This window comes from Meriones unguiculatus, chromosome 16 (assembly GCF_030254825.1).
Source record: "Meriones unguiculatus strain TT.TT164.6M chromosome 16, Bangor_MerUng_6.1, whole genome shotgun sequence".
NCBI classification, from domain to species: Eukaryota; Metazoa; Chordata; class Mammalia; order Rodentia; family Muridae; genus Meriones; species Meriones unguiculatus.
Window position 1 is genome coordinate 54,919,328 of NC_083363.1, and position 14,651 is coordinate 54,933,978.

Genomic DNA, 14,651 nt, shown 5'->3' on the forward strand with positions numbered 1-14,651 from the left:
AGTTACATGCACCCATGTTTGAGCATTCTGTTTTATTCTATTAATCTTCTTATCTTTTCTAGTGGCAGAACTATGCTATTATTATTAATATAGATCTGTAATATAGCTTGAAATCTACTAAAATAATCTTTATAATCCTTTCAGTTTTGTTTCTTTTTCCTTCCTTCCTTCCTTCCTTCCTTCCTTCCTTCCTTCCTTCCTTCCTTCCTTTCCTTTCCTTTCCTTTCCTTTTTTTCCCTCCTCAAATTTTCTTTAGTTACTCAGGATCTTTGTGGTTCGACATGAACTTAAGGTGTACTTTACTATTTGTGACATTTGAAGAATGTCACAGGGATTTTATTTGAGATTATATTAATTCTAAATTGCTTCTGTTAGGATGGTCATTTTCATAATGTTAATTGTATGGTTTCATAAACAAGGAAGAGCTTTCTATCTTCCCATGTCTGAGATTTAAAGCTTGCTTTGTAGAAGTCGTTCATCAGGACAATGGATGCAGGAGCAGAATGTAGAAGCTAGGCCTGGAGTGTGGAGATGGCAAGAGAGGGTCTGTCCCTGGGGGTGCTCACAATGGAAATGGGTGCTAGCTGCAGAGCTGAGCCAGGAGTGTGAGGATGATTCTGGCATGTAAGGTTCTGGGAAGTTCAGAAAAGAGCTAGTGTACAAACTGTGCACTTGGAGCTGGGACTAGGAGTATGGAGATGGCAGGCAAGGGCTTGGGTCTAGAGATCGCTTCATGAATTGCGAGTACAGGAGATAACAACCAGGTCTAGGCCAGGAGTAGGGAGACATCAAATGTTACTGTACAGGCAATTAGGCTGTCCTGTCTTCAGGGTCCTAGCAACAACTTACGTCATCACCGGTTATAACCACCAGATGCAATATATCAATAAAAGTCTGATCTCTTGAGGAGGGCTGACAAACTGTCCAAAAACTGTCCCTTAGGTCAAGATTTTTCTCTTGCTTTCCCTGAAGAGGTAATGGGGTCTTTTTATTTTATCAGGACGCAATTTATGACAATACTTTCTGCTTCAGGAAATGAGAGCACCCTTACTGTAACCTACAGTGCATGGTTTTATATCCCCAGTCAGGGTTGTTAACATCAAGGAAGGCTACAATCTCAAACTTCAGTGTTGCAACATTGATTCAGCTAGGTCAAAATCCTGAACTCTTTTTTTTTTCAATGCCATCTTTGGTCCTACTGATTATAACCTTGGCACTGATATAGCTCTATGAGTGCCCATAATCAAGACTTGTCCAATCATCCTGCTAAGCCAATGGAAACCACATAATGGTGAAAGGCACACCAATCAGATGTAATCAGTGCCTTGCAAAGATGAAGATAAATAGGTTCAGTAATGCCAAGCAGAGCATATGTGGGGTCTACTGACTGGACATATGACTCCTGGCTACTGATGTGAGCTTTGGATTAAAGTAGAGGAGTAATGGAGGGAGGAGGGCATGAGGTCTGTATATTAAGTATCCCTGGTCAAGGTACGATCTAATTGATCTTTGTCTCAGTTCTGGTTCCTCCAGGTAGGCCCCAAGAAATCATTGATGATGTTATCACTGTTCTCTCTTAAGAGAACCAAACTGGTTCTCCTGAGATTGCTTCTGCCTCAGGCACATCCACACCACCAAGAATAACTTCCCTGGCTTGGGTACAGTCAGGCTGGCAGGTTCTCCATTAGTTGGAGGTAGTTTAAGTTCATTTTCATAAAAATGTACCAATCTTATTAGTCCTGTTCCCAAAAATTTCTCAAGAGGAGGGGCTAAGAAGGAAAACATCTTACCCGATGGCTGAGTGTTCAAGACATAGTTACTTTGTTCAATGTGATGGATAGTGTTATGTCAACTTTATACAAGCTGGGATCGTCTGAGAGGAGGAAAACTCAGTTAAGAAAATGCCTCCATAAGACTGGGTTGTAGGAAGGCCTGTAAGGCATTTTCTTAATTGGGGATTGATGAGGGAGGGCCCAGCGCACTGTCAGTGATACCATTCTAGGTCTAGGGGGTTCCAGTGAAAAAGCAGGCTGATCAAACCATAGAGGAAAGCCAGTAAACAGCACCCCTCCATGGCCTCTGTCTCAGCTCGTGCTTCTGGGTTTCTGCCTAGTTTGAGTTCCTGCCCTGACTTCCTTCAATGAGGATGAAAAGCAATATGGAAATATTCACAGAATAAAGCCTTTCCTCCCCAATATGTGTTTCGGGCATGGTGTCTCATTGCAGCAATAGCAATACTGAGAGTGCCAGTTAGCTGGGCCTCCCTTCAACATCTTCTCAAACTGAGCATGAAAGGCCCAGGGGAACTCTTACCACAAGCAGCACAAAGAGACCAGGTATTTGCAAGTACAGACAACTGGAGCCGAGATATTGCTTAGCATACTAGCCATTGCTTCTCCTCTCTGCACTTATGTTTCTATCTATTTTGTGTGTATATAATTTGTAGTACTTATTTATACTGACTTAAAATTTTCTACATATGCCGATTTAAAATGCTTTTAAGCTGAAGATTTAGACAAATCCCATTCTGGCCACAATATGAATAATAAATGTGTGTGTATCTGAAATTCTTGATGTTGAAAGTCCTGAAGACAATAGTCTTATTTATTTCTGAAGAGGATTTATGTTAGAACAAAGATCTCTTGGGCATTAAGAAGAAAAAGCCTGCAGAAAGCACTTCAGTAAATTATAACTCTTAGGATAAAACATGACAATACTGATTGCTAAAGTAAAAACCAAAGTATAAAACTTCATATATTGCACATAATGCATTTTCAACTTTTCAATTATTTAGTTTGTTTGTGGCACTGGAAAAGTTACTGTGGGAGATTAATTGGGATCTTAGAAGATATGAACTCCTCTGTTCCCACATATTTTGGTATATTGTATTGAACATGAGCTGTATATGATGAAAACATTTAGCAATCGTGATGTGTGATTACTGATTGCTATGTGATTCTTCTTACCACTTTCTGCATTTTGCAGGTAAGCAGTTACACACCCAAACAGTGAATCAAAATTTGTCAAATTTATATGCCAACATTTGGAGAAACTGGGTTATTAACCCTGGTTATTATAAAACAAATTGGATGATTTAACTGCCATACCATTTCTTCTTTCAACATAACGTGGCCATGTTCTAAGATACTGTAGACGATAGCCTTATAACTCATTCAAACTTTACCAGCTTAGGATAGTGTTCTTAGTAGAATGGGTGAAATATATATGTGTGTGCTTTCCTGAACTGAATGCAGAGATCCCTAGTGATTGGTTAAGGGTACAGAACATAAAGAGGGTGCATAAGAATAAAACTTCTGTGCTGGATTCAGTGTCCTTATTAGCAAAAGAAGAAACCAGAGACCTTTCTATGCTAACTAAAAATATGGAGCATGGTTGTCTGTAAGCCATTTATGCAAGTATGCTCTTCATTAGTCAGAAGTCTTAACTCATGTTTGTGGTGATTTTGGATTCTACATTAGGGTGCTGTAGACTCCAAAAGGAGAAAATTCCCACAACAGCAGCATCTGTAATAGAAATGAGGAGAACACACTTCTACTTCTTATCATGATTACGTGAAAGCATCCCATGCATTACGTTGCTGTTTTTGATAAATAACTCATGTCCTGGGATTGGAGAGATGGCCTAGTGGTTCAGAGCACTTTCTGCTCTCCTAGAGGACCTGGGTTCACCGCCCAGCACTCACACAGTGGCTCACAACCATCAGTTTCTCTATTGCGGGTATCTGATACTCCCTTTACTGACCTCCGTGGGGAGCAGACACGTACTTGCTGTACATCCACATTCAGACCAAACATTCATAAATGTAAGAGAAAAAATAAATAAATCTTGTAAGAATGACCCGTGCATTCTTGGAACTGCCTTGTCCATCCCTGCAGGGTGCTTCTGATTCTGAACTCTTATATTTTATTTTATTTTTATATTTTTGGATATATGTATGTACTATTGACCGCAGGGCCATCCCACCAGTCACTGAATTTATTTTGTAAGTCATGTTTTGGAATCACTTTATTAAACAGTGTATTTCCATAAAACTTTTTATACATCCTTAGTATAGATTATCCCAAACAAGAACTCCTTCTCCGTTCTTGCTCCAACTCCAACCCCACTTTGTCATTTAATTGCACGTATCTCCCTTCTTTCTTATTACACGTATTCTCCCTTCCTCTTGGCTCCGCCAAATTGCTATACTTTTCCTGGCTGTTTCCTCCCTCAATATTCATGTCTTCAATTTTCGTTTATCTATAATCTACTATTCCCTTCCCTTCACATAGTGCTCTTGCCTATAGCCTTTTCCCTAAAAGTTCTCTGGCTCGTGTTTGTTCTGCAGGTTGAACATGCAAAACAAAGGATGTGAAGTAAGGATCCACATATGAGAGAGAACCTGTGGCATTTGTCCTTCTCAGCCTCACATATTAGAGCCTTTTTCCGTTCTATTTGCCTGAAAATTTGGCTCTGTTTTCAATAGAGAGCTGAGTAATACTGCACTGTCCATATGTACTATATTTTTAATTACCCTTTTATCTGTTTGTAAACATCTAAGTTGAATACATTTCCTAGCCAGTGCAAAAAGAGCAGCAGTGAACTTGGATGTGCAAGTGTCTCTGTAATGACATAAAGCCCTTTGAGTGTATGCCCTAGAGTGTGGGGCCATATGGCACTTCTTGTTTTTGAGAAGCTTCAGGCAGGTTTCCGAAGCTCCTTCACTAGTTTCTACTCCCACCAACAGCGTAATATGTACCACTTTGGTCACTCTCACACATGCAGTTTTGTCATTTGTGTTCACAATGATGGCCATTCTGACTGGGGTAAGAGAGCATTTTAAAGTAGTTTTAATTTTTGTTTCCTTGATGACTATGGATGTGACTGTTTCAACAAGTTCTTCCTAGCCCATTCTCTTTCTTAAGCAAAATTTGTGTCACTTGAAATTCTAAAAATATGGCTTTGTTTGGTTAGTTTTGTTTTGGTTTGATTTGGTTTTGGTTTTTGCTCTACAATAATCTTGGCATGGAGGAGTTGGCTAAAAACAAGCCCTTGTTTCCACCATTATTTTATATAGCCTGCTACAAATATTAAAAGTCTGCTTTTCTTTCACAACTCAATGGTAATCTACCTATCATTTGAAAAGTACTATATCACAGACCCTAAAGAACCCTGTCCTTCAAAAATGTAGTGATATATGTAGAAGAATTAACAACACTTAAGTGTCTTTCCTTCACAAGATTAGCATTTCATCTATCTGATTAAAGTGTGTTGTGGAAGATGATTATGGCAGGTTCTTGTAAAAATCCAACTTTGAAGAATGATTTGAAAATTGTTAACTGTATTGCAGCAGATTTTTTTTTTTTTTTTTTTTTGTTACATGGAGAGTTTCTTTCTACATTTGGAAAATTTGCTTAGATTGTGGCCCTTTGTCATATTCTCAGGAAATGCTAAATCAAGACAAAATAAGTGGATCGTATTTCTAAATATAACGTCTTCACAGGAAGAAGAGCTGAGGAAGAGCGGGGAGGCCAAATATGCCCATCTGAGCGACGAGCTACATGTACTAATTGAAGTGTTTGCTCCTCCCGGGGAAGCTTATTCACGGATGAGTCATGCCCTGGAAGAGATTAAAAAATTCCTGGTGCCTGTAAGTGGCTTTGAGTTCACAGTTTCTTATCAGTTTCTGTTTTAACTTGTATCTTTGATCTCTGCTGATTTTGAAAGAAAATTCATTTTGCACATTAGTTACCTATGTACAGCTATGATACAAAGCTTATATAAATAGGACACACAAGGCAGGTATAAGACCTGGCATGTTGGCACTTCTTACTATTCTGACAAAAGTATTTATCACCAACATGTTGTCTAATATTCACCAGTCCACAGCCAATAATAATAATAATAATAATAAACATATGAGCAAAAATATATTATTCATGTAACTTTTCACTGTTTAAGCCCATGACATGTATTTTGATAATTATAATTTAGAATTATATTATTACATATTATATAATTTATAATTATATATAATTTATAACTAATACAAAAAGTATAGTTTAAAACAGTTGAGATTGAATATGTACAATTAATAGTAAGGAAAGATAGTATTTTAAAGTAACAAATGCTTTTTATGTGACAGTATCTCAGGTGTTGGCTGATATAAAATATAGTATGAATATAATAATAATAAAGGTAGATAAATGTTAACCTTGAAAGTTAGAAATATAAACTCACTGTACAATATGAGAATAATAGAGGATGCCCATTTAATAAGGTGGCAAATTTAGCTGAATATTGAATAGAGTTCTTTGCTAAGAAATGGAAGAAGGTAAGTGCCTGAGGTCTTGAGGTTGACAATGGAGCATCCTAGGGAGGGGTCCTTTACCAGGAATCATGTCCTGAGGCTTACGGCTCAGATACTGAGAGAATGCTGAGTAAAGTTCCCTTGTAGCTCTTGGAAAAATCCTCAGCTGAAATTAATCTGTAAATGAAAACACCAGAGGCTTGTATCCTCAGCAAAAACAACAACTTCAAAGAATGTGGCAGAAAAGATTCACTGATTAGTAGAGGTATTGAAAATTGGAAAGGAAAAATATCAGAGAATTTCCTAACTGTGTAAGTATTAAGATCTGGCTACATTTTTTAGTTACATGTTGGCTCCAAACATTAATCTTTGTCAAGACACAATTATAGGCTAATGACCCACTAAGTTGACTATTTCTGAACTGCATGTGCGCAGATACTATTTGAGTCTCATTTGGAAACCTTCTTAAATAGACCTCATTGTTAATATTGTTGATCCTCTAGTCTTTCTTCCTGTGGTTTTCTGAGGTAATATTTAGTGCTAGGCCGAGTAAGGCTCTTAGTCTACTTAGTTAAGAACAGACCAGAGGAATGCACGTGTAGCAAGGCCTCACCCTCAAGCTATATGATGTTACTTTGAACGTATCTTTGATACAGATATATTGAACAGTGGTTGCAGGTAAGTTACCCCTATTTTATAGTAAATGCAAATGATGTGTACCACGTTCTTAAATATTTTAATCACTTCATTTCTACTTTATCCACTGAAATATAAGTGCTTGACATGGTTGAGAATTTGTCTCTGGGCAAGTATTGTGTTTTCATCATTTAGCACAGTGGTTCTCAATTTCCCAATGCTGCAGTCTTTCAATGCAGTTCTTCATGCTGTTGTGGCCCCAATAACAACATTATTTTTGTTGCTACTTCATAACTCTAATAACGCAAGGTAAATGCAGTCAGGCCACTTTTGTGATCCTAGTGCACCATATAAATATGGACTCCATACCACCCCTGCCATTCCTGTAGTTTCCTCTCTGTAATCCATTTGTCTCATCCTTGTTTTCTTACATTTTTTTTAAGGTTTTGTTTATGCAAAATGCAAGCTCACTGCTAACTAAAGGCCTTTGACAGTTCTTAAAAAATATTAACGTGGCTATTCCCTTCTCCTTTAAGATCGTCTCAAACCTTACATGTGTAGAAACTTCTTCAACTACAAATCTAAAGAGATTTTCTTGGTTGCCTTCTATCATGCAATGCTGTTGTGACAGGTTCATGGCATCACTGATAATTCTCCTCAACATATTGCTTTATCGTGCTTACCCTCTTTTCCTATTTATTTCTTTCATAAGTATTTATTACACTTAGATCTTATGTAGGGAGATAGATAGATAGATAGATAGATAGATAGAGAGAGATAGAGAGATAGAGAGATAGAGAGATAGATAGATCATGTATAGATAGATCATAGATAAATGATACATATAGATGATAAATGAGGCATACATTCATACATATTTCTTCTGATACTTGGTATTGCAGTTCAGATGATAGCACAGTTGGACATTAATATATATAGGCAGCAGAGGTGAAGATTCAGATAAGAGAGATGAATTCTAGAACAATACAGAGGACTATGTAGGCTAGGACTCCGACACCTGCTGACATCTTGTTCCTCTGTAAAACTATGTCTTCATCGTAGGAACTTTTCATCTTCCCCTTGTTATGTTAGGTATAATTATTAAACCTGCTCTCTGCCCAGAGGCGACAGTCATGAAAACTGCAAGTACGAGAGTAAGTAACTCCTTATGAAATATCTGAAGGCTGTGGGATGTTAGAAATCAATGCTGTTTCTGCAGATAGATCAGTTGCTGAAGAAGAAGTAATTATTATTATCTTGGGTAGAGTGTCTACCCTGTTGTTCTCTGTTCGGATGCTGCAGTATCACTGAAACAAGAAGACTGAATAGTCACTGAAACGTCGTGTGAATATTTCCAATTTCATATCTGTAATGTTTAGTCAGTAAAATATTATTGAATTAAACATTGCCAATTTCTAATTATTTTTAATTAAATTTTATTTTACATTAATTAGTTTATTCACTTCGTATCCCAGCTGTAGCCCCCTCCTTCATTCCCTTCCGATCCCATCTTACCTCCCTCATCTCCCCCTATGCCCCACTCCAAGTCCAATTTCTAATTCTTAATGTTAAAAGAATGAGCTCTCTGCTGAAAAATACTCTTCATTAACTTGCCTTAAAATACAGTTTTGTGGGTTATTAATATTTATTATTTATTTATCTTTAGTTAATCAGTGGTTATTCCTAAACCAGCTGTATACCTAAATCACCGTACAGAGACTAGGATTTATTTAATTAATCCAGAGCACAATGTTGGGCAATAGTTACTCCATCCTATACCTCCAAGCCCACATAGTTTCCTACCATTCAGATTTCACCCATTATACTTGCTTTTAGTCATCTCTTAGGTTCGGGTCATCTCTCCTCATGGTTCCAAGTTCTCTCCTGCTGACCTCTGCTCCTACTCTCTTGCTTCTTTCCCCTCCCCCTCTGGACCAGGATGTCCTACCCTATTGTCTCCATTGCACAGCACTTGCTGGTTGTTTTATTGACAACACAGAGAACAAATGATGGCATGTTCACACAAACTTGAGACAGGTGATGCTTAGGATAAGCATCACAATGCAATGTCTGGATTGAAGCCGGGATAGTGAGATCAAGAAATCAGCATTTGAATGAGCAAGGATAAATTACATACATTCCACAAAAATATTATACCAACAATACAGATTGGTACTCTACAGTAAATGTCTTAATTCTAAAATCATGTAGTTGATGCTGCAGTGGCAAACGTGTGTCCATTTTCCTCTTGAAGCTGGAAGAACTGGGTGTAACTGGACACTTTTCTATTTTGCCGTGTTCCCTTCTTACATAATTTAGATATCAGGATCCCAACATGTTTTGTCTGGGTGATGGCTTATGAAACTTTATGGAGCAACATTCATGCTACAGTTTGTGCCAGGAAATCCTTAGAACCCCAAATTAATATATATTTCCTAAAGCTAGTCAGAATGTTAAATCAAAATAATGATAGTGTTCTATATTGTTAAATTGACTAAGCCTCAGTTTGCATTAAATGAATTGGGTGGTTTGGCTAATGCTTAGTTGTTAACTCATGACTAAAATGTAAGACATTGCCTCCTAACTAGAAAGTGTGAAGCATTTAAAATCAGTTCATGAGGGCAGTGGGATGGCTTAGAAGTCAAAAGCATGTACCCCAGAAGCCTGAGTCCCCTCCGTGGAACCAACATAAAGATGAAGGGAAAGAATCAACTTCATACAAATGGTCCACTGACCTCCAAATGTATACTGTGGCATAATCATACACAAATCATGCACATAAATAAGCGACAGTGAGAAGAACAATTTAATATCAGTTCATGTGTTTCCATACATTTTCCGTAGAAGAGATGAAGAACTCTTGTCTGTGAGCTTCCACACAGACAAGAAATTAGTCACAGATAACAGAAAAAATAGGCAATTTTGTTGTCTTCTTCAATAAATGATGTTAGTGACCTAAATAATAAGTCACAATGCAGAGCCTTATCAGAATACACAAACTTGCCACATCTTTATCTTGCTTAGATTAAGCTTCATATGGTCTCAACCAGAGTTTTGTGTAAAAAAAAAAAAAAAAAAATTAAAAAGGTAGATTTTTTCTTCACAATTTATTCATTATATATCCCGATTGAAGCCCCCTCCCTCAACTCCCCCCATTCCCACTCTCCGTCCCTCTTATCCCCTTATGCAGGCGAGCACGTAGGAGAGATAGTGTATCAAACAAGAACCCACAAGCCAACACAAGTGACGTTAGTATGTAGGCGGACATAGAAGATGGGAGGTGGCAGATGCCTGTGTGCTCACCGGGGAGATCAGCATGCCGGCAGCCCCAGGCTGCAAGCAAGGGTGTGCGAGGCTGCAGAATATGATGTTAACACTTGGTGCGGTAAGGGAGGCGCAACCCGTAAGACGGCACCAATCCTTCAGTGTCTCCATTGTTAGATATTCCTAGAACTTCCTCAGACTTCGTGGTGAAAATCGTTCCCCTTTTATGGAGGTAATCATAATGTAACCACATGGGAGTGGAGGGAAGTAAAGAGCTGCAGGGCCTTGTTTAATTGTTACCTGCTCAGAGAGTCTTCCTCTGTTGCTATGGCACTATGATCCAATTTTCATTTGAGTTGAAGAAATTTATTATCATCTACTATTAGAATCTCTTTTTCTCCAAATAGTAATAAAAATATCAGACCTGTGACTTCAAACATAGCTAAAATTCATTATTACTTTTGAGAAGAAATATACTAACAATGTTTATTGTTTCTGAAAATGAAGACTACTTTAGCATTCCTAATTGACATAGCATAGAACACAGGAAAAAGTAGCAAATAAATTTTAAATGAAATATTTTCTCACAAGCTAGAAATGAAGCGTCCATATAGTCAAATGCTCACTTTGTAGTAATGGTGGTAATTATGAATATAGAGTTATCATAGGTATTGCTTTCTTAGAATCAATGTTTTCACTAGATGTGTGCCTTTTCTAACTTGTGACAATCTAGAATTTTGAAGTTCCCAAGCCAATGTATAAGAATTCCTAGTGTTTCTTTTAGATGTCCAGAATGATTGATGATTGTTTTCATTTATTTTGTGTGCATGTGTGTACCTCTCTGTCTCTGCCTCTCTCTCTCTCTCTCTCTCTCTCTCTCTCTTTCTCTCTCTGCATGTGTGTGTGCGTGCATTTGTGTGCACATGCACTTGTGTGTATTTGATTATATACAGATATATAAGTCAGATGTTGACACCAGGTAGTCTTTTTTAGTTGTTCTCTTCTTTTTTGAGACAGGGTCTTTTACTGAACCAGGAACTCACTGATTTGGCTAAATTGGATGGCCAGAAAACCTCAGGAATCTTTCTGCTTCTCTCACTATCAATACACCAATACTAGGATTACTAGAATAAGCATGCTATTCTCATGTTTTCATAGATGCTGGATATCAAACTCAGAAACTCATGGTTAGACAGCAATCATACGCTGGATGATCCCTACCTCCAACAGCAGCTCTCATTTCCTTGTTTCCATTAGGGCCTTGAACATGCCTCATGAGTATTTCTTCCACTCTAGTTGGTTTTATATTCAGTATAACTGCTTCCTCAGTTCTGTTAGTCTCCAACAACTAACCTTCACAGCATCCTTACAAAGTTGGCTGTGTTGCCAAGGACCTATAAATCCTAGCAAACAGATTTGATCTGCAATGCAAGAATCTCACTTGTTAGTATTATCACATATACAAGAAGCCCTTTTAGAGCAGTGGTTCTTAAATTTCCAAATACTAATGTGTTTATACACACATGTATGTATGTATATGTAGAGAGATAGATACATTTATATGTATATATACATATCCTGTTTTCTCCCACCCACAGCCCACTCATAAAATCTATTATTTCCCTCTCTCAGAGAGATCCATGCATCTTCACCCAGACCCTTCCTCTTTAATTAAACTTTCTGAGTCTATGGATTGTAACTCAGTAATCACTTACTTATCAATTGATATCCTCTTTTAAGTGAATACATACCACATTTATTTTTCTGGGCTCGGTTTGCTTCACTCAGGATGCTCCCCCCCCCAAATTCTATCCATTAGCTTACAACTTTCTTTTTCTTTTTCTTTTTTTTTTTTGTCTGACAAGTAATACTCCATCATGTAATTACATTTTCTTTATCCATTCCTCTGGTGAGAGACATCTAGGTTGCTTCCAGTTCCTGGCTATTATGATTAACTCATCAATGAATATTATTGAACAATAGCCAGGTGTTAGGATGGAAAATAATTTGGGTATATGCCCAAGAGTAGTATACTTAGACCTTGATATAAATCAGTTCCCAAATTTCTGAAAAATTACAATATTGATTTCTATACTGGTTGTACAAGTTTATACTCCCACAATCAATGAAGGAATGTACCCATTGCACCACATTCTTGCTAGCATGAACTGTTCCTTTGTTATTAATCTTATCCATTCTATCAGGTGTAAGATGAACTCTCGAAGTCGTTTTTATTTACATTTTCCTAATTACAAAAGGTGTTTAACATTTTTTTTTGAGATTCTTTGCTTAGGCCTATGTACCATTATTTTAAATTGGATTATTTGTTTTGTTTTGTTTTATATCTAGGTGTTTGAATTCTTTATATATTTTGGGTATTAATCCTCTTTTGGAGATGAAGTTAGTAAAATTCTTTTCCACTCTGTAGGCTGCTATTTTGTCCAATTGACAGTGTTCTTTGTCTTGCAGAAATTTTCAGTTTCACGAGGTCCCGTTTATTAATTGTTGATTTTATTGCCTGTGCTGTTGCTGTTCTGTTCAGAAAGTCATCTTTTGTATCAGTGTATTCAAGGCTATTCACATTTTCTTTGTATCCGGTTCAGTGTGTCTGGTTCTATGTTGAGGTCTTTGATCCACTCGGAATTGAGATTTGTGATAAATATGGAACTACTTGAATTCTTCTACATGCAGACATCCAGTTTTACCACCATCGTTTTTTGAAGATGCTGTCTTTTTCTTTCTTTCCAGTGTGTATTTCTGGCTTTTCATCAAAATGCAGGTGTTCGTTTATGGGTAGAGTTATGCCTGGATCTTTAATTCCTTTGATTGATGTGCCTGTTTTTATGCCAAAACAATGTGGATGTTTTTACTAAACCTCTTTATTACAACTTGAAACCTCAGGAATGGTAAGACCTCCAGAAGTTCTTTTATTGTTCAAAAATGTTTTAGCTATTTTGATTTTTTCCTTTGGTTTTCCATATGTAGAAAGAATTGTCCTGTCAAGATCTGTAGAGAATTATGTTGGAATTTTGTTGAGGATTGCATTGAATCTGTATATTACTTTTGGTAGGATGGCCATTTTTACTGTATTAATACTGCTGATACATGAACATTAGAGGTCTTTCCACCTTCTGATGTTTTCTTCAATGACTTGAAGTTTTTATCATTTCAATCTTTCATTTTCTTGGTTATAATTAACTCAAAATATATTTTATCATTTGAAGTTATTGTGAAAGGTGTTGTTTCCCTAACTTATTTCTCTTTCCATTTGTCATCTGTACTTAAAAGGTCTACTGATTATGTTTTCTTTTCTTTTTCTTTTTGAGGTAATCTTGAATATAGCTGTTCTGTTGTATTTTTTTTTATCATTTGTAGGACCTCCCCAGTTAAATTTTAGGGTCACGTATGTGTACTGTCATATCATCTGCAAATAAAGGTAGACTTCTTCCCTTCTTTTTTGTATTCTCTTGATCTTTTCACTTGTCTTATTATTCTAGCTAAGAATTTAAGTACTATATTGAGTAGATATCAAGAGACTGGACGACCTTGTCTTGTTCCCGATTTTAGTAAAATTGCTTTGAGTTTCTCTCTATTCAATTTGATGTTGGCTAAAGGCTTGTTGTAAATTGTCTTTACTACATTTAGGTATGTTCTTTGTACCTCTAATCTTTCCAGTACTTTTATATGCAGGCTTGTTGAATTTTGTCAGAGGCCTTTTTCTGTATCTAATGAGATGATCATTATTTTCTTTTAATTTGTTTGTATGATTGATTACATATGCTGGTGTTCATTTATCAAACAATCCCTGCATCTCTGGAATGAAGCCCATTTAACCGTAGTGGATGATGAGATCAACAATTTTAATAGACATGTAACCCCTACTGAAGCAAAATCACCCAGTAAAAGTCTCCCAACCAAAACCAGCTCAGCAGGAGATGGTTTTAATCTACCCAGACTTTTAAAGTTTTAACTCCAGCATTCCTCAACTTATTCCACAAAGTAGAAACAGAAGGAACAATGTCCAATTCATTCTGCTAGGTAACAGTTACCCTAATATCTGAACCACATAAAATCTCCACAAACAATGATTTATAGACCAATTTCCCTCATATACACAGATGCAGAAATATTCAGTAAAATACTTGCCAACCAAATCCAAGAACTCTTAAAAATTGCATCCACTTCTCTAATATCTGCAGCCCTACTGTACTTGACAGTCCACTCACTCAGGTAATTGTCTTGTCTTCTTCCTGGCCGTGGATCATGGACTAAAGTGAGTCTCTGTCAACTGTGCATGAGTAAAGTATAGCCTTTTGCAAGCTAAACTCTCTCAAATACTTTCTCCAGCAACACCATTCTAAGATTTTTTCCCCAACATAATAATCCCTGTTCCTATAGGTAGAAAATGACTCTAGCAGTCAGTCCTCTGATCCAGAGCTCC

General features: G+C 37.0%; 1 protein-coding gene across 3 annotated transcripts in view; it reads left to right on the forward strand.

Annotated features, from left to right (window-relative positions):
• The window catches only part of Khdrbs2 (KH RNA binding domain containing, signal transduction associated 2), a 469,930-nt gene that overhangs the window by 231,389 nt on the left and 223,890 nt on the right, over positions 1 to 14,651 (forward strand). For all 3 annotated transcript variants that reach the window (XM_021646488.2, XM_060369817.1, XM_060369816.1), the window contains one exon: positions 5,504 to 5,650. In XM_021646488.2, coding sequence (XP_021502163.1) covers positions 5,504 to 5,650 — 147 coding nt within the window. The remainder of the gene's footprint in view (positions 1 to 5,503; positions 5,651 to 14,651) is intronic.